Source organism: Nicotiana attenuata, chromosome 6, assembly GCF_001879085.1.
Source record: "Nicotiana attenuata strain UT chromosome 6, NIATTr2, whole genome shotgun sequence".
Lineage (NCBI taxonomy): Eukaryota > Viridiplantae > Streptophyta > Magnoliopsida > Solanales > Solanaceae > Nicotiana > Nicotiana attenuata.
In genome coordinates, this window is record NC_031994.1 from 49,791,941 (window position 1) to 49,815,127 (window position 23,187).

The 23,187-nt window shown below is 38.2% G+C and overlaps 3 protein-coding genes across 6 annotated transcripts; 1 reads left to right on the forward strand and 2 right to left on the reverse strand.

The window, feature by feature from the left end:
* Window positions 1,024–4,377, forward strand: LOC109226987. The gene is made up of 2 exons (XM_019391962.1): window positions 1,024–1,961; window positions 3,569–4,377. Exons 1-2 carry the CDS (start codon window positions 1,408–1,410, stop codon window positions 3,789–3,791), a joined length of 777 nt encoding a protein of 258 aa, XP_019247507.1. The 5' UTR covers window positions 1,024–1,407; the 3' UTR covers window positions 3,792–4,377.
* LOC109226985 (probable serine/threonine-protein kinase At5g41260) lies at window positions 4,256–9,341 on the reverse strand. Its single transcript, XM_019391961.1, has 10 exons — window positions 8,768–9,341; window positions 8,461–8,684; window positions 7,912–8,047; window positions 7,561–7,694; window positions 7,372–7,477; window positions 6,958–7,043; window positions 6,487–6,675; window positions 6,238–6,399; window positions 5,994–6,107; window positions 4,256–5,714 (listed from the first exon to the last, which is right to left on the reverse strand). Exons 1-10 carry the CDS (start codon window positions 8,847–8,849, stop codon window positions 5,472–5,474), a joined length of 1,476 nt encoding a protein of 491 aa, XP_019247506.1. The 5' UTR covers window positions 8,850–9,341; the 3' UTR covers window positions 4,256–5,471.
* Window positions 10,015–15,136, reverse strand: LOC109226984. 4 transcript variants are annotated; one of them, XM_019391958.1, is made up of 5 exons: window positions 15,032–15,136; window positions 14,737–14,886; window positions 12,530–12,905; window positions 10,617–12,367; window positions 10,015–10,517 (listed from the first exon to the last, which is right to left on the reverse strand). In XM_019391958.1, the coding sequence occupies exons 3-5, from the start codon at window positions 12,873–12,875 to the stop codon at window positions 10,356–10,358; spliced, it is 2,259 nt and encodes a 752-aa protein (XP_019247503.1). In that variant the 5' UTR covers window positions 12,876–12,905; window positions 14,737–14,886; window positions 15,032–15,136; the 3' UTR covers window positions 10,015–10,355. The 4 variants fall into 4 exon arrangements, with proteins under 4 accessions (XP_019247503.1, XP_019247505.1, XP_019247504.1 ...); XM_019391960.1 differs by having other exon boundaries at window positions 10,617–11,542; window positions 11,639–12,367; window positions 14,737–15,130; XM_019391959.1 differs by having other exon boundaries at window positions 12,530–12,896; window positions 14,737–15,130.

The following is a 23,187-nucleotide window of genomic DNA, read 5'->3' on the forward strand; positions in this document are numbered from 1 at the left end:
TCTTTGGGACCATGTACATGTACTAGTAATGTGGCTGAGGCGAAGGCGCTTCTGTTTGGACTGAAGTGGTGCATTAGCATGGTCATGGCTTGATTATTGGAGAAACTGACTCTCTGCATCTGTATAAATGCATCCTGGTCTATTCCATGGAGGATGAAAGAAACTGTGGCTGAGATTAGACATTTGGTGGCCAGTCATAGTTTATTCATTAAACATTGCTTCAGGGAAGCCAATCAAGTTGCAGATAAAATGGCTTCTTTGAGCTACTAGTTAGATGAAATATATATTTACACATACTTTGACAAGATACTTAGGTAAATCAAAGGATTATTGAATACGGATAGATGACAACTTCCTTCCTTCAGAGTCAAGATCAAATGCGGTGATTTTTGAGCCACCATGATCTTTATTACCACATCAGATTACATCTCATTAGCTTCAGTTATCGTGTACATCAGCCTTATATATTTTTTTGGTCATTATCATATGTAATGGAAGGTCAGGCTTAGCCCCCTTCCGTCAAAGTGTATTTTTGCTCATGTGGTAATAACATCGTTACTTTGACTTTGTAATGAAGGTGCATGTTTCATTGAGGAGTTTCTTTATCCTTCTCTTCTCAGCACATGTTAATTTTTTCTAACAGCTTCATCTGTTAAGTGGGACACATTACTCTTACCGCAAAAGTCTTTCTTACACTAACCTCGATGGTAGCATCTTCGATTCTTTCCATTTTCTCATGATAATAAGAATGGATTAGCCTATAAATGATGTCAATTACATATTTTTTCACCATCTTTTTATTAATTCCACAATGACTAATTGTATTGAGGATGCACGTGGATTTCATGTATTTTTAAATCAAGTTTTTTTCTGAATCTGAATATCCAAATAATTCCTTCACATCTTAGTACATGAGTGTCAAATCTATTCATATCCTACATTCATTTATCAGTCACAAAAACTGTAATGTTAGAAACTTAAAGGGCTGAAACTTTAATTTCAATAAACTAGAGAAAAAAGAACAGGAAAATCAGAATACATACGAAATTAAGTTACTGTTGATAGAAAGAAATTGAGAATGTGGAGAGAGGGGGAGAGGGTGTCCCTCCTCTTTCATTATTATGTCGTTTCTGCACCACAGGAAATAAACAACTGTACATAAGTCTTTCCCCCTTTGCGTCTGCTTCCAACTGACACTCCTACATATACACATTGCAATTAACAGTTACATTTGGAAAAAAGAAGAAAGCAAAAGAAAGAAATGAAAGAGCACCAAAAAGTAGTCCTATTAAGTCTTTTTGCTTCAAATCTTGAACTTTTGATGAACCCCTTTTAAGTGCTTTCAAGTAATTTTCTTCTTTTGCTCAATCTGTGAGTTAAAAAAGACAGTTTTTAGGGTACTAAAAAATGTCAGCTTTTGACACTGCTATCGCTGACATAGAGGCAAATGGCAGTGGTGACAATGCTAATATTCGCCGTCATCGTCGCCGTCAACGGCGCCGGCGCCGGAGAAGGAGACCATCTATGGCAGGGAGCAGCGAGACGACTACTGATGGTAGCTTCCGGTTCTCTGATTCTGATTCCGACCAGTCTTGGCACTCCCCTTTAGGCTCTGTGGCAGGTGGGTCCTACCGTTTCGAGGAATGTGGGTCCTCTATGAGGACTGAGGGCGATTTGGTCAATTGTGAGCAGAGCAAGAGATCAGGGGCTTGTGGTTTAGTGGCTGATGAAGAGATTGATTTGGAGAGTGGTGAATTGGAGTTGAAGGTGCATAATAAAGAAGAGAAAAGTTGTAGAATTTGTCATTTGTGTTTGTTGAAATGTGGTGGCATTGGTGATGATGACCAACTCTTAGAACCCTCTGGAGGAATGGCAATTGAATTGGGCTGTTCTTGCAAAGGTGATTTGGCTGCTGCTCACAAGCACTGTGCTGAAACTTGGTTCAAAATCAAGGGAAACACGTAAGTTCCCCCTACTTTAATGGCTCTGTATTCCCTTGTTCTAGTTCCTGTTTTTATTAACTTGTCTCGTATAAGTTAATAACAGTGTGATCTTTACGCTTCATGATTATAGTATGTTTCTATGAATGCAGAAATGCTATAGGCTACTTTTGTGTCATTAGAATTGCGAAATGAATCATGTGGAAGATTAACTTCTACCCTTTAGAATTGCTGGAGTACCCTTTTTCTTGATAAGCATTTCTTAAGTGATATCCGCATACAACTCTCTCTTCTAGTTTAGAGCTCTTTCCACAGTTAGTTCCTTCGTCTCGGGTGTGTTCACAGAATTTCCTATGGCGTCATTGTACAACAATGTACAATTTTAAGATGGTCTGTGGCATAGTTTGCCTACTTTAAGGTTAAATTTGGAGAACGTGAAGTAAAGTCATCTAGTGGTTTGGTTATTCTGTGGTTTACTCCTCTTTGTTTGAGACAACCAAGATTCCGTTTTTGTTTATGTTCTTTGAGGTACTTAATGATAGATGCACTCAGGTTTCTTTCTTTCTTTGTTGAGCGTCCAAGGAACATTGTTTTTGGTTTCTTGAGCAGGTTGAAAATTATTGTTCTCCTTGCATGCTGGGTATCAAACATATTGGTTCTTCAAAGCACTAAATTTTGATTGATACTGGTGTTATCAATTGTAGTACTTATTTGTTGAAGTTACAGAAGTTCTCATAATTTATAGTATCTCACTGGTCCTAATTTAGTATCTTCAGACTCCAGCACATCTTAAACTAGATCCTGATATTTTTGCCTGTGGTTGATAAATGACATGGAAGACTGGATATAGAAAATAAATGATTTTGAAAAGTATATCCTGCGTCTATGGCCTGGTTTGTTTATAAAGCACATATTTACAAGAAAAAAACTATTTGAGCTATTAGTTTTGTCATTTCCTCTTATGCGTCATCCTAAAAGTGTTGAACTCTTTGCATGTTCTTTTCACATAAAATGTTTCACCTGTCTCTGCACCTATAGTTCTGTTTTATCGTCATGTTTCATTACCTGCCTTTTGAGCTACTATGACAAAAGACAATTGCTTCCAATGAGTTATCTGTGCCGTGTTGCTTATTTTCCATTAAACACATTGGAAATCCAAGGCTGTTATATGGTTTCATTTAGGAGGGGTGGGAGTGCTGCACATTTTTCTTGGTGCATCAATGTATATGCAGTGGCATGTTGGTCAGTGGCGAAGCCACATGGTCACAAGGGTGGTCAACTGACCACCCTTCATCGAAAAATTACACTGCGTATATAGGTAAAATATTATGTTTTAGAGGTATATAACACATATTGAACACCCTTTGTCGGGAATTTTTTTTCACTTCTTTCAAATTTGAATACCTTTGGGAAAATTCCTAGCTTCGCCACTGATGTTGGTGAGGAAGGATAGGTGCGGAGGCCAGAGAGTACCTTTTCTGCTATGTCATCTCTCTTCTGAGACTTTAGCTTCGATTTTAGTATGTAGTAATTGGTTTATAAGCCAACCTGAAACATCTGCAATCACAAAGCAAAGTGTATGTAGTCCCTCCCTATGTAACTTGACTTATCTTCTCTCTATGATCCAGCATTTGTGAAATCTGTGGTGCGACAGCACTGAACGTTACTGGAGGGCAGGCAAATGAAGCCACCAATGCTACAATAACCACCGTGGGAGTATCAAATGCACCTGTAGTCATTTCTGAAACCCGAAGATTCTGGCATGGGCGACGCGTCATAAATTTCCTGCTTGCATGCATGATTTTTGCCTTTGTCGTTTCATGGCTTTTTCACTTCAAAATATTCCCCTGAAGTTTGTTTGAGATCATCCCGGCTGTACTTGTTTTGATTGACATCACTAACAACTCAACCCTGGGGGATTTATGATGTAGAGGTATATTTGGGCTGAGGAATTTTCAGCCGTTATTATATCCAAGGGTTGGGGTAAGGCTGTGTACATGTCACCCTCCCCAGACCCCACTTGTGAGAATACACAGGGTCGTTGTTGTTGTTGTTGTTGTAGTTATATCCAAGGTATGGAGGATTTTGATAAATGTCATGTGCTTCTCAATAGCGTTCCTTCACGATGATTATTTGAGAAAATGACTTGTAACTGGGAATGGAAGATGACAAAGAGGAACAGTGACTTATTTGTTCGCCAAACCCTTCACAAGGAAAGAATTCTTACCAGCTAGGAGCGAACTCCATATCCATGTTGAAATCTCATCTGTATCCATGTTCAAAATTAAGCTGTGGTGATGATGCAGCGTATTCTGTTATATTTCAGTATTGCACTTTCTGTACAAATATTTCATGGTGCTTAGTTGTGTGGTCATGCTTCCTGTTCTAAGTGTGTTCCAATCAATGAACCTTGCTTCCGAAATATTTAGCCTGTGTCCCCCTGTGAGTTCTCTGCGTTTCAAAAACTGCAAGTCGTTTGTGGAGGGTTCTTTTATATTTGATCATACTGTAAAATGATATTGTGGATTTCAGTTGACTTTTGAAAGTTCTGAACTTCTGATCCTTTATATTTTTTATATTCAACTGGTTTCATACTTCCCCCCAGAAGTGTAAATTAGCTTGCCATACCACGAGTCTAGAAGCACTGGCAAAGCATGTGTTTGGAGAAGCAGTTCTCAAGCAACTGGAACAATATTATGGTGTTTGTTTGAGTTTTGAGAAACTGGGTTTGCACCATACTGAGGTGTTGAGACTTGAGACCATGAAACTAACTTCTGGAATTTCTCGGATTTCCTTACAGACTTCTCGATAAGTTTATTACAGTTGTGGAGATAATACTAGTTCAAAAACAATTTTGATGCTTGCTAGTACAGATCAGTCTGTGTTTTAGAGTAGCATATATGTACTTCTTCAAGTTGACATATTGTTGTCTCCGTGCAGCTTGGGCATTGCGAAGTGGATAGAGAGTTTGTGTCAATGTGTAACTTTGCTGGTACCATAGCTGATGTTATAATATCTCACATTGGTTGAGGGTATGCGATGTTGTCTCCTTATATGGTTTTGGGCAATCATCACCTCATAAGTTTAGGGTTGAATTAGGTCCAATATCTATTTTCTTTTACTGTTTACAGGTTGGGTCAGGAAACACTTTAGGCTGTTTACCTATAACTGAGGTGCTGACATTAATATCTTGTAGTGCATAAGTCTTGGTTGCAGTTGCAATAGTCAGTGGTGACAATTACATGGGTAAATGATCAAATTGTCATCCTTCCTTTCGGAGGAGTTAAAAGAAATACTATGATGGTTCCGTTGCTTTATATGTTTAATTTTTCCTTTTTTGTCTTTGAAACTCGTACAATAACTACCAAAAGTAGAGATACACCAGCTCTCCCAAATAGAAGAAGCAGAATGAGAAATTAATCACCTGTGCTCTAATGGATGTTATGAAGAAAACTTGTGTGCTGATATTGATGATTCATGTATGAAAGGTGATATGTACAATGACTTTTTTGTGTAGAACTATATTCATATTTACTGTCTCATTCTTCTGAAATCTAAGGAGGAGCCATCTTTGAGTGTTTCTCGGGCATCTGAGTCCATTCCGAGGGTGAAGAGTGCAGCTGCTTGAAGATAGAAAGCAGTTGGCCAATTGGAAAATTGTACTTGTGCTTGCATTGCATCTGCAAGAGCTTCTTGTGGCTTGTCACTCATTAGATAACATAACGAGCGCCTTGCCAGCACAGTTGGGGACTTAACATTTCCTCCCTCAAGAAACTGCAGTGCAAACGAAAACAAGCTGTTTGATCAATACTCAATTTTAGATGGCAGCTATATACACCTCAATCCAAAACAAGTCGGGGTTGGCTATATTAATCCTCACTGACCGACCATGTAGCTCTACTTAAGCTCATCTTAGACCAATAATATTTTCTACTGGCATAGCAAGACTAAAATAAACGTATTAACATGACTAAAACATGATCCCTAGCTAATAGGTCATATGATAAATTTTGAAAAGAGGAGAGGTGCATGCCTTATGCGTTTCTAATTTACCTCTGTGTAAGATTTGATTGCAATAGTAAAATTTTTATCTCGAAAAGCAGAATCGCCAGACTTCCTAGAGTTGAGGGTTTCTTGTATTTGATTAGCCCACATCTGAAATGAAAGCTGCAAAAGGAAAAAGAGTTTCACATAATGGGATCTGCTGTCACAGTCTAATTTGCTAGACATGAGAGACTGACATGTTCACTTTAGCAAGTTAAACATGGACAAAAAGGGAAAATTGCCTTTTCCTGACCTCATTAGCGATGCCCTCGTCCTCTTTGTATCCAGCTTTTTCTAAAATATCATGTATGGCAGTTAAGTCTAATCTCGAACAAGCCTCACCAAGAGGTGTTAAAGGTACTTGGGAGGGTGAGGTGGTTTCACGAGCAATACTCATGAGAACGTTTGATGGAGCCTGCAGATCGTCAAATAACATGTCATTTTTATCCCTATGTTTTTATATTACATTACAACATACCAAAGGAGTAATTATTATACGTACATCTTTTTCTTTCTGAAGAGATGTTAGAGTGGTAAGAAGAGATTTCACATTTGGCCTGTCATGAGGTTCGTGTTGCAAACAACGTGAAGCAAGTTGTACTAACTCAGTCCCATCGTCATTTGAGAAGTGACCTTCCAAGCAAGAATCCATAAGCATCAGAAAATTCTTTCCCCGTATAAGGTCAAGTGCCTGCATAATCAATTTTGAAACTATTTAGGTTTGAGGGAATGATTGAATAAACATGTTGTAGTTCAAAAATCAACAGAGCATGTTTAGGAGAAGTAACTGAAATCGAAGAATAACATATATATATATATTCAGAGTTTCGTGAAAGTTATAACTTCAAACTCAACTCTTAGTGTTTATCATCATAAATATCTTATTGTGCATAGGAAGCAGTTATCAAGAACAATATCCTTTTCTGTTTGTTAAATTTTGGAACAGGTAAAACAAACAAAACCAAGCACTTACGTGGCTAGGAGGAATATGCTTCCCGCTAAGAAGATCAAGCAACAGGGCGCCAAAACTGTAAACTACACTCTCTGGGGTCACCTTACCTGCCATTACAATCACGTTAAAACATTGAATCAAATAACTGCATTGAAAAAGATGCATGGATTATCTTCAATTGCTTTGATAAACACATGTTGAGTTTAGTCACTTATACGACTAGTATTAAACTTCTTCATGTTATAAATAGAAACCAAGAGAAAAGAGAGATTTCTATTTCATTATGAGAGCTATTTGACAATGACCAAAATTTAAGTTGTTTCACAATTTTGGTGGTGACTTTGAAACATATTGATATAGGGCCCTTGAATTCCAAGGAACCTAGAATTTAACAGGTGACACTTCAAAACTTGATAGCAGCTGAGATATCGATACCTGTCTTTAAATACTCCGGCGGTGTGAAGGCCAAGTTTGTACTATAACTCTTGCCATCCCTACTGTTTTTCATTAAGCCAAAACATGATAGCCTTGGATCACAATCCTGTCATGTGCTGACTCGTAGTAAGAACAATGAAGTACAGAAGATAGCTATACGTGTAGGGTAAAGATTAAAAGAAAATTTACTTGATCGAACAAAACTCTGTAAGAGTTTAGGTCATGATATAGTTCTCTCCCTTTACTACTGCAGTAGTCTAATGCTTGTGCTAAATACAAAGCAACTCTCAACCTCATCGCCCATTTCAATGGTTGGTTATCCCCTAAATCAATTGAACCAACATAATCTACAGTTAGGCAATTATATCGAAAGAAAATCTTGTTATGGCATGATACTGCAAGTTTCAAGTCCCATTAGATAGAGATCTTGTGATTGCTTAAGTAGACATGTACTATGAGAATGGATATAAATGATATTCATTTGCTTTCTCTCTATCTTATCGGTCACAAAATCCGGAAAAGAAAATGAGCAAAACTTACAATGGAATAAACGCTTGGATAATGTTTCATGAGGCATAAATTCAGCCACTAGTAATCTCTCATCTCCTTCACAGCAACACCCTAACAAATTAGCCAACCGCTTACTCCTTAGCTGCCCCACTGCTTTCGCTTCATCCTTAACAATGAATAGCCAATTTCCAAATCAATATACTATAGTATACATCACATTCTTGTTGTTGAAGACATAATTACGTGAATAAAAGCGTATCCTCTCTAACAGCTTAAACTTTTAGATGTGTTGGTTCCACATTTAAATATGGTACAGGATAGAAAAAGATTACTACAGGTTCAAGTCTCACACTTACCTTTATCAAAAAGAACTTTCACATGATTGGCTTACGAAAAAATCAGCCCGGCAGGTAAGGGGCGTGTTGAAGACATAATTAAGTAAATTAAATTGTACCCCCTCTAACAGCTTGAGATGGTTACATAATTTAGCATTATTTACCCAAAGCCATAATATGACCAAACAATTGCCCAAATGCTTTACAAGTTGAATGAAACAAGATATGAAAAGAGAATACTGACTAAGAATTGGCGAGAATCAGGCCATGCAGACGAGTGGAAGCGCTTGATAGCAATCCAACGGCCATTACCATCAAGCTGACCTTTAAACACAACGTTAGGGGCTTTCTCTCCATGTTCTGAAACTATATTATTAATGGAGAAAGTTGAGGTGGCAGCCTTCAGCTCCTCCAAACCATATTCTCTAAAAGCTGGCAAATTCAGCTGCTCATTCTCCGCCCATTTTTCTGAATCACACAAACAATGCCAACAACAAAATTAAGATCGATTCTTGAAAGTCCCACATTATCAATAGAATGAAAGAGCTTACCGATATCAGAGGTATACAGATCATGGGACTTGATGTTTGAAGGCCATAAACAGAAACACAAATTGGAACAACGTGCACCCATTGCATAAATTTTTCAAGAATTCAGATTTATTAAATTTAAGAAAAGAAAAAAAGACCTTTAGGGAGATAAAGGGGTCACAAATATGTGTAATCGGTGACAACTTTTCTCCTCTAAAAGTCCCTTTTCTCACCTATAACAAACGAATATGGGAAAATTTTGGGACAAAAAAAAGGAAGAAGAGTGATTATAATGATGTGTTTCAAAATCAATATTCAAATAATTGCTCTCAAAACATAATGTGAGCAAGCGAATAAGGCGGCCCAAACGATTTTTCTGCAAAGAGAAATGCAATGCAAGGGGCGTTAATGGTGTTTCTTTTTTGCTACTGAGAACAGATAAGCTCTGTCATTCTTAGCAATGATCAAGAATCTAAACTGCTACAGCCTACATTATATTTATTTTATTTATTTATTTATTTATCCCAAAGGAAAGAAGAGAGGGAGTTTTCTGTTTCTTTCGATTGGGACAGGGGAGAAGAAGCAGAGAAACATGGAAGAAACAAAAGACCGTTTTTTGACCCAAGAGCTACCTTTTCTATTCTTTCGGAATAAATTAACGTTGTCGCTCTTATCCCATGAGAACACTTTCTTTATCCATATATGATCAAAGAAATATATTTATTAGTATCTGATATTTATGTAAACTAAATAACTTAACATAACTAACGCAAATACATTTCGTATAGCTAATATTAGATGCTAAAAATTTCTATGCAAAATATATATCTTACATTTACTTGTTTGGTGCAAATATGAGTGTGGATAAGTTTTTTTTTCATACAATGTGTATATCAAGTATAGTTACTCTAATTCTAAGGAACAGCGACTTAAGTTCTTTTTTAATACAATGTGTATATCAAGTTGTTGTTGTTGTTGTTATTATGTTTTGCTATGAATTTTAGAGTAGAGCATGGTTAATTGTCCAACTACCTAAAACATTTGCGGGTAGGATGTGGTAAAGGAAAAAAAGAATTAATGGTATGTAGTTTTTACAGCAAATGAAAGAACAAATGACGTTTATTTTACGTACACCTTTATAACTAAACCATTGTCAAGTAATGTATATTTTTATTCATATACTCCTATTTAACCGTAATTAATTAATGTGGTCTAAGTATAAACATCCCTTGTTGGCTTTGGATGCTATAACTAAGGCTATCAAGAAGTAGTGGAATATTGAAATATCTTCTGTATATTCATATGCTGATACACCTTAGTAATACTTATTCCTCTACACTTGCAACACCAAATTACAATTGCTTCATTCGGTCATGAGCTTGCCTTATTCATGGCAATTCACTTTATCAATCACTGACTGATATTTAACCTGTTCATCGTTACTTTTTACAAGCTGAGCTATAGTTAAGCAAAAACTGTATAGCCTTTGGTTTGATGTTTCACCATGCTTGGTATAGCAAGTCACTTTCACCTTTCCAAGTGAAGGAATTGAGACAAATTGGCAAGACCCTCTGGATCTACTGATTACTTCCGAAGAATTTTTCAGCAATCAAGTTTGCATATGGAAGATTTCTTCATTTCTACCATTTAAAACTGCTATACAAATGGAGAATGCTTGTAGAACCTTCAGTGAAGAACTGAATTCAACTGAAAATATGCCATCCTTGAATGCGGACAAGCTGAAGACGGGCTTACTGTCCCATGCTTCCCCCTGCCAAACAAGAACAAAATCATTTCACAATGGTGTATTAGACATTGGAAATTACTGTAAAAATTGAGTTAGATAATCTGTAGTTATGTAGATAATAACCTGGGATAAAAGTTCAAATCTTGCAGCAGTAAGTTCGGGTTTGGAACAACTGGATATCCTAGTGTGATTCACAAGTAGCCTTAATTTGCAGCCCAAATCCCAGCCACCACAATCACACGTTCCACCTGACTTCCATCGGTTAATCAGTGAAGAAGGCTCGCCTTTACTTGGTACGCTATGTGCACCACCAGGAAGGATAACTGTCATGTTAAGATCTTCAAAAGGATTTGTTAGACCTGAAGTTGAAATATTATTGCAGTTGCTATTCTGATGATCACTTCCATTAGGACAAGTGGTGCTTCTATTGGGTAATTTGACAACAATAGCTGCAAGCTCATCGTTTGGCTGAAGGTCAGATGGTTTCTGATCTGTAGCAAACAAAACAAACTCCCTCTTCCTAAACTGTGAGTCAAGTTTCTGGCTATTCAATTCAGAGAATGGAACATCAGAAACCTTCATCTTTCCAACGATATTAGGCATAATTCCATGACTTTTGTCTTTTGCTACTTGATTTAACCAATTTCCACTCTTTTTCTTTGTTTCACGAACGGTGAAGAAAGTATAAATCCAGCAACTGTAATCCTTCAAATTCGGATTAAGTTTCTTCATTGTGGCTGCTAAAATGTCAACTTCATTGTCAACTGCAAATGTGAATAGAGGAAGACCATTTTTCACAGCTACTTGGAGGAGAGCTTGCAATCTTGATGGTACAAATGTGCCATTAGAACGTGGATCGTCGATATCAATTGTTTTACAGCCCTTCAAATCCAATTTGACTTTCAATGAGCGTTTCGTAGGAGATTCACCACGCCTTGTTGAAGATTTAACGTGATCAGAGTTGCCTGTCTTTGGCTTCAGCAGTGGATCAAGCAACCTTCTCAGGGGACTAGTCCTGGCTCGGCCAGTGATGTCTGATTTATCACAGCCTGTATCAAGTGAGGACGAACATTGAGTTTTATTTGGACTAGATTGTTCTGCAAGCCATTTGACACCTTGTGATCCAGTGATCATATCTTTTATACCTGAAATCTGGCCAATCCTTCCCATTGCCATGCCAAATCGACGAGTTGGAGAGGAATTTCTGACTTTTGTTGATTCTGCGGAATTAAGTGTAGTTGGATTGTAAAGCATCACAGTTGATTTCTTCTCTTGTTTGGAATTGGTTCCAGGTGGGCTGGACAATTTTTTTCCTGAATATGTTGAAGGTTGAATTGTCTTAGATGAAGGGCAACTATCCTTTGCATCTATTGGACTCGCTTGTCCCGTCTTCGACTCATCAGCATCACGAGGAAGGGTGCTGTAACTAGAGATATCTGAAGAGGACTGTCCATGGTAGAACGCAGAAATAAATCCACAAGAAAAGCTCCGTCTGCTTGATTTCACTGTGCTCTGGTCTCTCATTACTGAATCAAGTGGGCAGAAAGTTGTGCAGCTGTTAGTTTCTTGGCCAGGTTCTGGTACTTGAAGGACATCTGATTTATGTTTCTCTCTGCAATCAAAATCTCCTTTCGATAAACATTCTCTATCTTGGATCTTCATCTTTCCCTTGGAACGTGATGTTCTCGTCTCAGTCTCTACATCAAGTGATCTCCTAACATGAGGAGTCCTCCGCGGGAGTAGAGCATTGCCGAGTTCTTGCATATTTCTTTGTGGATACTCATCAAAAGACTGATATGTCCTGCTGACAAGTTGCTCAATCTCCGGGGATTTAACTACGCCAGGTTTTCGGTTTTGCAACTGTACATAACTTCCTGGAAAGGATTTGACATCAAGACTGTTAAGAAATTGGAACTTGAGTATAACTCAACCCCAAAAGCTAGCTCATGAGATGAGGATTGTCCAAACTCATTAAGGAAAGGAGACAACAACCCATTCCTTTAATCAATGTGAGACAATCTAACAAAGACGACTACCTCTAGGTGGTGATGCATAATAAGATTGTGATGTAGGACGATGAATCCTCCGACGAGCAGGAGAGCAGCTTCTGGCTCTGCTAGAATTTGATGAAGATCCCTCCATTGAGGAAATTGACAAGGTATTGCTGGTGGATGGTGAACAACCACTAGTTCTACAAGGATCTTTTACATGTTCGTGTCGCCATTTTTCAAGAAAACGCCAATCTAGGACGCCAACACTGAAAGCTTTCTCCTGCAGATTTCCCCCCTTTTCCAGGTAACTTGGCAAACTTGACATGTATTTGACAAGCTCTTCATTCTCAATTGTCTTTCTTTCACCACTTTGCTTTGGCCGTCTTTCCATTGGCTACACCTTGCATGAATTCTGTAGCCTCTAGCAGAGGTTAAAAAACAATGAGATTATTAACATTTTTAGCCCCTTCTGATGAAAATTTGTTGCAGTAGATTATAGTAAACTCAGAAACATTAAGTAAAAAGACAGAAACAATTACACATGATATGATATGTAAAACAAGTCTTACGATATGATAGATGGTGAAATGTTTTCCCAATCTAAAGCACAATATCTAGAAGACGAAAACACTGCATGAACAGGAGGAAGAAGTGAAAACCGAAAGGGGTAAAAACAATGTAAAATAATTGTTCGTCAGTATTTGTTTAACTGTATGGATAATCAGGTTTCGAGTAGTTTATCATATGCAAAAAAAACATGCAGTGTTCCCCTTTATAGACTTGTTTCGTAAATAAGAATTACTCCATTAGATGTCAGTAGCCAGGAATTAGGTGTTATACAATGAACATAGTACTTACTGTTCCTCTCTTTTCAAACATAAAAAGCTGAAAGATATGGACATAAAAGTTAATTCATGAACTATTTGTCGTTGGTATCTCTTAACATGGGCTGTCTTTCATATCTGGGTGCAGGGGAATATTAGAAAATGGGAAAGTGATGTTATTTTTTTTGTACTCCTTCATTGCTCATTGTAATTTGGCCAATTATGAATACATGATCCAGACAGCTAAACAAAATCAGAAAGCTCAACACACTATCTTTACAAACAGGACCCATTTGATTGGAGTACTTTATACATTTAACTTTTAACTATTTTCCTCAAAAGTTATGACACACTTTCGAACTACAGTAACATTTTTATTTGAAAGATTTGAGTGATATTCCTTTTACCTGATGGATGTGTTTCAACAAGCATTTTGGAGTTTGATCGCTAGTCTAATTAATATAGATTGTAAATTTGCTATTGTAGTTTTATATTCAAATTAAAAAAAGATGTAAAAGGAAAATGATTAGTTCAGTGATAGTCTGTAATAAACTTTTTCTATAAAAGATATTACTTGCCATATATTTTTAAGTTATTAATACTACCTTTTATAGGTACTTCTTAGGGATTCAAATAGTAATATGCACTACTAGTGAGATATTATTTTTTTATTTTTACATAAGCATGCTTTAACATATTATAATAGATTAGTTACCATTTTTATTACGTAATCAATTAGTGTTTATCATAAGATTTACTTGTCTTACCATATAAGTGATCTGATAACTTTACAACGTTAGTTCATAGTATAATTCTAAACTCGTTTGTTAGTGTGTTTTACTCGAAAGTAAAACTGAAAAAGATAGAAAGAGAAGGTCGGCGGTTGGGTTTGCTTTGCCATAAACTACCCCCTTCTTCACCCTTCGTCTGTCTCTTGCAATGGTGTTGAGACCCAAAAATTAATGCAACAATATTTCCAATTACGACATACCAAGATATGCAATTATTGTTATTTTTATCATGCATCAGCATCATGAATGAGAGATTGCAGAAATTATGGTATTAAAAGTGTGCTGATCACAAGACAAGAGTTAACGAAAAGCCCCCTAACCTCTTCTCTCTCTCTCAAAAAAAAAAAAAAAAAAAAAAGAAGCTGTCCAGGCGAGGGCGGAGCTAGTTCTTCGGTTATTCGTCCGACCAAACCCAATATTTTTACCTTAAAAAACCTATTAAATACATACAAATTATTAATTTAGAGCCCAATAACTTAAAATAACTAGAATCCAAAAAATGGTGCCTCTGTTTGCCGGCAGTCGACCAAAGTGATCAGAGTAGTGAGAGAATCTACGATTTTTCATGGTCTTTCAATATGCAGCACCATAAAACCAGTAGAATATATATATTTAAGAAGAAGAGAAGAGTACATACCTAACTCAACAACCGCGATAATAGGGAAGTGGAGGTGTAAATAAGTGTCGGCGGTGAAACCAAGAAGAGTAGGAGTAACTAAAAAAGCTGAGGAACGAATTGCAGTGAGAGCAGAGAAAGCGAGGACACCATAGACCTGTGGCCTCCTCTCTGTAATAGCAAATTATTAAACACCTTTAATTTCTAGATAATTACTTATTCACTCCCCTATCACAAAGTAAGTAAGACAGAGAGGAAATTAAAGAGCAACAAAACATATGACAGTAAGGGTGAACTTTTGGCTGGAGCTCCGCACCTTTTTTCTTTCTAGCCCGGGAGGGAGAGGAGGAATACTACCTACGTAGCGTAGGTGGGTCACGGGTTATTGGTAATGACGCTCTTTTGGACTCCACATACTTAATGACTCCTTATTTATTGCGATACTGCAAATCTTGAAGTGAGTTCATTCCAATTTATTGTTTTCCATTTCGATTTTGTATTTTTATGTCAAAATCATCTTTTTTTTTTTTAAATTATACTCCATCCGTTTCAATTGATATGAATTTATTTTTTTTAGTCCGTGCAAAAAAAAATGACTCATTTTTATATTTGAAAATTATTTACCTTTATGCAATAATTTATAGTCACACAATATATATGTGTCTTATTTTACATCAATAAGTTTAAAAGTCTTCTTTTTAAATATGTTCACGTAAATTGAAACGAAGGGACTATAAAATATTCGCTACATGAATACATCATGAAGATATAGAAATATTCTTTGATATCCTTTTCTAGTCCTGGTAGAATATTATAAATAGAAACTGAAACCCCACCTCAACCAACCCCCTTTCAGAAAGGCCAAATGCCACCTCTGCCAGCCTAGTTTGCCAAGAAAAGGATTAGGGAAAATAGAAAACGTAAAAGTGAGAATTAATGTAGAATATAGGATTTAACAATGGTGGACTGGTCTTTAAGCATAAGTTGATTGTCTGAATTGTTAGAGTAAAGTATAAAGTGAGTAGCACCCCATTTGCTTTAAATGTCAGATTTGTCCCACTATCTATAATAGTTTTCGGAGAATAAAGAGATAAAGTATTTCAAAGTTATTCAAAAAAAGGTTCATTGTAATTTTGTTACGTTTCAGAAGTTTTTTGTAATAAGTTTTTTCTTTCTTAAAACTGTTCGAATAAGCACCACTTGTACTTAAGTTTGATTAGAGCAACCTGCAATTTCAAGTGTCATTCACGGTGAAACAGTTAATTGCTAAAATTAGGGGTGCCAAACGGGTGGGTCGAGTTGGATATGGGCGGACCAAAACGGATAATGCAAAAATGGATAAATTAATTGATCCAACCCATGTTTAATACGGATAAAAAATGAGTTAATTGACGGATAATCTGAATATCCATATTATTCACGTCTTCTTGAATATGATCACTTTGGGAGAATTTCTAGTTGCCCAAACTTAATTTGAGTCTTTGCAAATGTAAAATATTGAAGAAAGGAGGATTAAGTCTGTTAAGTAGGCTGTTAGTTAGTTATAACTAATTATCTTAGCTAATGTAAAGCATTGATACAACTGTAGAGTTAGTTGCTAATTGTAGAGTGTATATATATAGGTGATTAGTTCATTGTACTCTTAAGATTTGCAATAATATAGCTCAGATTTCTCTCTTATGGAGAACACTCTCTAGAATCTTCTCGTTCATTTTCTTTCTCCTACAACTTCACTGAGCATCTCTCAAATCTTCAATATGGTATCAGAGCACCATATTGAGATGATATATGGAAGAGCACCATTTTTGCAGCATATGAGGACTATAGGATATCTTTGTTTTGCTGAACTTCTAGTAGGAGGAGACAAATTTGCAGCAAGCGCTATTGGAGCTATTCTGATGGGATATTCCTTATCCCAGAAAGGCTACACACTATATAATATCTTGACTAATACCTTTTTTGTTAGCAGAGATGTGAAGTTCATGGAGCACATCTTTCCTTTTCAACTTTTAAAGGAAGGAAAACTGGAGGTCTTTCCCAATGGAGTGATAGAATCAGGCATCATCAACCATGATGTGCCTATTCACATTAATGATGGTCCATCTACACCAACTCCTCCAACTGAAGATACATTCACTCATGAACCATCTGTATTTGCTCATGAGCCATCACCTGCTGCAGAGACACCATCCCCATCATATTCACCCGTTCTTGAAGATGCACAACAGCAAGGATAGCTGCCTTCAAAAGCAGTTACTCCCTCTTATCCAAAAGATCAACTCAGGAAGTCAGGCAGGACTATGAAGAAACCTGTCTAGATGCATGACTAGGCAATGGGTCATTGACAAGCTCAACTGCCAGACTCTCTTGCAAGTATCGAATGTAAGATTACTTGAGCTATGATGGTGTTTCAGCCAAGTACAAGTCCTATCTTTCCAAAATCACCAGCTTGAAGGAGCCTATGAGCTATGAGGAAGCAGCAACAGATCCTAAGTGGGTTGAAGCCATGACCCAAGAGTTGACTGCAGTCAAAGAAAATGGGACTTGGTCCTTAGTAGATTCTCCAACAGGAAAGGTGCCTATAGGATGCAAGTGGTTATTCAAAGTAAAATATAGAGCCAATGGAGAGGTTGAGAGATACAAGGCTCGATTGGTCGTCAAACGTTTACGATCAGATTGAAGGCCTAGACTACCAGGAGACCTTCTCTCCTGTAGTCAAAATCAAAGCAGTGCAGCCGCAGTAGATATTGTGCGGCCCGGACTAAAGACACCGCGGCCGCACTACCATTTTATGCGGTCCGCAGAAGCAAACTTCAGAGAGATGTCAAGTACCAAGGTTCAAGCCTATGCGGTCCGCGGTCGTGTTTGTGCGGACCGCGCTGGATGCCTCCGCGGCCGCAGTCCATTCTGTGCGGTCCGCGGAGCCTGGGTTCAGAGAGTTGATTTTTCAGAGTCAAGAGCCTAGTGCGGCCGCACACCATTTTGTACGGTCCGCACTGACCCCGCAGGGGCATTTTTGTCCAGTTTTTCCAGCTTAGTATAAATAGAATATTTTTCCATTCTAGGGTAATCAGCTATTATCATATATTAGAATACGGTAGCTGAGCTCGTGAGACGATATTTCTTAGCCATTTTTGGCATCTTTACGTAGTTTTAATCATTGAAACTTTGTATTTACTTTAGTAATTAATTAATATGTATTTCTCTTCATCTATTTTTCTGATTTTATCTTCAAGCATGAGTAGCTAAACCCATTAGCTAGGGTTGTGGCTCAACCCTAGTGCGGGTAATTGATGGGTGTTGTGATTTAAGGTTAGATTGATTATGGGTATTTGTTATTTGGGTCAATTTTATGGTTTAATTTATGAATTAGTGGTTGCAAACACTAGTTTGTGCTAAGTTGACCTAGGCTCTTCTTGAGAAAGAGAGCCTAAGTCTCCAAAATTGACTCAACAAGGAATTGGGATGGACTCAAGAGATTTGATAGTCCCAATTAAAGGGTTAAACCTCGAGAGAGTAATTACCCGACTTGAACCCTAGTTGCTTGGGCAAATATGCATACCTAATTGGTCTCGAGAGAGTCAATTGGGCAAAACCACTCTTTCTACCGAGAGGTGTAGAGTGGGTAGTATCGAGCAACGGTTATAACATATTTCCCCAATCATGTCAATCGTGCCTTAGATGCAATTACCCGTCAATTAGCCACCTAGGTGAAGGTCACTACCCTAGTGCCTTTTTAAACCATTAGATACAACTTGTAGCAATTTATTCTTAGTCTAATTTAGTTGCAATTATAATTTGTAGTTTGATCATAGTAGAATATAAAGAAAACCCCAAAAATTATGAGAAGTGTAATTAAGAACATATACGCGATCCTAAGCTAAATAGATACTCGATTCCAATCCTAGCTCTCTGTGGATTCGATCCCGATCCACAAATCGGGTAAAAGCTATTGCGACCCTTTCTCGCTACTTTTTAGTGGTGCGGAGTTGGCAGCGATCAACAGGCCTCAAATGAATGGAGTCGTGGAAGCCGCCAACAAGAATATCAAGAAGATATTGAAGAAAATGACAGAGAAGCATAAACAGTGGCACGAGAAGTTATCATTTGCTCTATTAGGGTATCGCACCATAGTCCGCACATCGAACGAGGCAATCCCTTATATGCTGGTTTGCGGTACAGAGGTTTTCATTGCCGCTGAAGTAGAAATTCCTTCTCTAAGGATCATACAGGAAGCCGAGCTCAACGACGCAGAGTGGGTGAAGAGTCGTTATGAGAAACTAGCGCTTATAGACGGAAAGAGAATGAACGCAATATGCCATGGTCAACTCTATCAGAATAGAATGTCCAGAGCCTTCAACAAAAGAGTCAAGCCAAGACAGTTCACACCGGGGCAGCTGGTGTTGAAGAAAAATTTTCCGCATCAGAGTAGTCCTAGCCTTAGCAGCACCACACAACTGGAATTTGCATCAGATGGATATATATAATACATTTCTTCAAGGTGACCTCACTGAAGAAGTATACATGTGCATCCCTCAGGGATTTCACAGCCAGGGGGAGAAAGTATGCAGGCTGCATAAATCCCTTTGTGGATTGAAGCAAGCTTCAAGATAGTGGAATTTGAAACTGATTGAAGCTTTTCTCAATTCAGGGTTTGTGCAGAGTCATTTTGATTATTCTTTGTTTACAAAGAAGCAAGGGACCAGATTAGTAATCATCCTTTTATATGTGGATGATCTCCTCATAACTGGGAATGATCATTGCCTAATTTCAGAGGCAAAGTGTGCAACTTCAAGATCAATGACTTATGGGAGTTGGAATTTTTCCTTGGAATTGAAATAGTAAGATCAAGAGAAGGGATATTGATGAATCAAAAAACATTTGCAATGGAATTGATCACTAACCTTGGACTAGCAGGATCAAAGCTAGTGGCTACCCCAATGGAATGCAATAAGAGATTCACCACTGTGGAATATGATCAACACTTGAATCTAAAAGAAGATGACAAGTTTCCAGATGCAGGACCATACCAAAGACTAGTTGGGAAGCTGTTGTACCTCACCATGACAAGGCTAGACATTTGCTATGCAGTGCATGTGCTGATTGAGTTCATGTATTGTCCAGAGAAGTCTGATAGAATATAAGGGTCCACCAAACTATATAGAGAACTAGGTTCTCTATCAGGTCCAACAGTACAGTCACACACACACAACAGTAATTAAATGGCTAGAGAAATTTTACGTGGAAAATTCCCAGCTCAATGGGATTAAAAACCACGACCTTTGTAGGATTTCAACTTCACTACTGAGCAACTTTTAGATTACAACCTATGCAACCTAGGAATTAACCTCTTAATCCCTCACTAACTTGAAATACTCTATTACAAGCCACTTTATAATAACTCTATTATAAAGACTTTACAACATGACTAACTCTAGCCAAGACTCAAACACACTGGTTTAAGGTTTACAAATGGGTTCCTAGAGAATGCTTCTAAACAAGCTAGATAGGAATTACAATTAAAGAACTGTTTCAAAGTTACAACTCAACTAAGGACGTACAATAACTCTTTGTGGGAACTGGTCCGTAGTTGTTTTGTTCTTTTTGTTCTTGAAGCACTTGAAACTTGCTCGCTGGATGGTCATGTTGATGAGCTTGTCAAATGTTCAAGTCTTTTGTTTTAGCTCCCTTGAATGCATATATACATGTGTGACATCACATGTAATGATGCAAGCAAGGTAGGTAAAAAGTCTTCCCTAGAAAGTTGACTGCAGTACTGTTCCTGCACTGTAGCGTGTGCAGGCAGCAACTTTCCAACTGCAGAGTTGACTTCGTACAGTCTCCTCGGGAACTGGTAGGGACCTGGTCCCTCAGCTGTTCCTTCTACTCTGAGGAGTTGAATCGTATTTCACGTTGAATCCCAACCTGGAACCTTGTGATCTTGAGGCCTTGTAAATGTGTAATAGGTTCCTTATCTAGTTCTGGATGGTAAGTTTGTTAGATCATCAAAACATAAAGTAAAGTACTTATAACCAAAGTACTTGTAGCCTATCAATTTCCTCCTTTCTGATGATGACAAACTTATTATTGAAAATTCTAGAAAGAGCCATAAAGAACCAAATTGTGAACCTTGAAAGACCTTAAGTTCCTCCTGAAGCTCTGCTCCATTCCCCCTTAGTCAGTGCAATTATTTCCCCCCATTTTGGCATCATAAAAAGAGCAGAAACAGTTAAGCAAGAAGGAAGTCTAGTTGTAAGTTAACTCATGCCACATATGTGCACACAGTCATGATTAAGAACAGAGCGTAAAAGCACAGTTTAAACAACAACAAGGGAAAAACTTGCATTAACAACGTTTTGGATTTTAGAGTAGGAGCAGAATCAATGTTACTACCACATCCACACAGTAGAACAAACAACAAAACTACCACACATTATCATCATAGGAACTGACACGGAAAGACTGAACACTGAGGGGACATAATCTAAGAAGAACTGGGAGGAGAATATTTGGAAGCAGAGGAAATGGTTTGGAGGACTAGATCCATACGAGCATTCGCTGACATTTGCTCATTGAGCAGTCTTTCTTTCAGGTCCTCCACTTGTTTCCTGAGCTCAGTGTTCTCCTTTGTCAGGCTATCAACCTCTTCGCTCTGAGAATGATTGGAACCAGGTGCCTCTTGCAGCCGACTTATCTGAGTCTCACGGATAGCATTCCTTGCTTTCAATTGCCTTATCCTAGTAGTAGCACTGTTTTGAGCATTAATTAACTGAGAAATATTTGAAGTGCTTGCAACCCTTCCAAATTTTTCTATACACTCACATTCTTCAAGAGTGTATTTTGAAAAAGTTTGCTTCTTGGCACCCAGTTTAACTGTTCCGAGAGGAACCTTGAAGTGCTCGCAGACCTTGGTAAGAAGGAACCCATATGGCAGCCCATGAATACCATCTTTAAAATCAACCACTTTGTTCATGTGCTCTATCATGATCCCACGCAGATTGATGGTAGTAAAGTCATCCAGTGCTTCCATGAGGAATAGGTCTGCACGAGTGGTGATGGATCGTCGCTCAGCGCGAGGCAACAACACTCTGTTTACCATTTCAAATAGCAATTGGTAAACAGGAACGGGGGCCTTCTTCTGAACCCGTTCCCTCTATTGAACCACTCTGTCCTTCAAGATTACATTTCTGAAGTTCTGAGTACAAACTCCTTGAACACTAGATATCCCTTCAGTGGGCACACAAAGAATAGATCCTAGCAAAGTAGCGTCTAATACCATATAAACTCCATTTACCAAGGCACAAATGTGACCATCCTCAACCTTGTACAAGTCGGCATAAAAGCTTCAAACTTCCTCCTCGTATACCCTAGCAGCATCACTTGTGAACAAGTGTGTCCATTGTTGGAAATCACAGATCTCAACCAACTGTCTCATACCAGCCTCCTCCAAGACATCAGAGGCGAATGTACGCCCCCATAGTACCTTTTGACTTCTCAATCTTTCTTTCAAAGCACTCCCCGGATCATCAGCCGTGGCCCTTTTTGAGGAACCAGGTTCATCAACAGTATCAACCTTTCTCTTAGCAGTCTTGCGGACACCTTTCATATTTTTATCAGGCTTCATAAATTTTTTACCTGAGTCTTTCTCCACATTCTCAGTAGAAGTAGCATCAACAAGCCTAGTCCGACGTTTTGAAGACACAGAAGATCCCCCTTTTGGTTTGAGAAGACCATGCTTTTGTGACAACTTCCTAGTCAACGTACTAGGTTCCTCCACTTCTTCGTCATCGACACTCACAACCGGAACTAACTTATCATTTACAACTTTGCCATCTTTCACTAATTGTCTCCTCCTTGATTTAGTCTGACTGTTCTTAAGAGCAGACTCAAGAGCCTCCTTCTTTTGCAACCTTGTTGTGGGTCGCTTAGGAGTGGGCTCTTCACCAACAGCTACTCTTCGCCTAGGCAGACTTGCGATTGGTAAGTCATCAGAATCTTCTTCACTATCCTTCTTTTGATTTTCAGACGCAGGACCTGTCTAAGGCATGATTACACTCAGAGGCTAAACGTCTAAATAAGGAGAGGAAGCATGGTCAGCACTGACTTGTGGTTCCTGAGTAGGACCTAGAGTTGGATCCTCCAAAGGCGGATCGGGTCCTCCAACAGGTTCCCAGTAGTACCTTCCTGTGCTGAAGGATCAACATGCACAAGCTCACTATCCTCCTCAACAGGCTCAGATGCTTCCCCTTGAGTCTTGAGACCATCCTCACTTCCTCCGACAAAAACCCCTTTATTTTCGATGGACAACATATTTTTGATTGCTTCATTTACTTGCAGATTTATGAGAAGTTTAGGAGAAATAGGAGAGGCACCTGTGGACTGAGGTCGGGAGCAGTTTCTGTTGAGTCGATAACTTTATTTCCCTCAAACTGGTCCGTTTTTGACTTTTCTTCTAGAGGAGAACTTGAGATT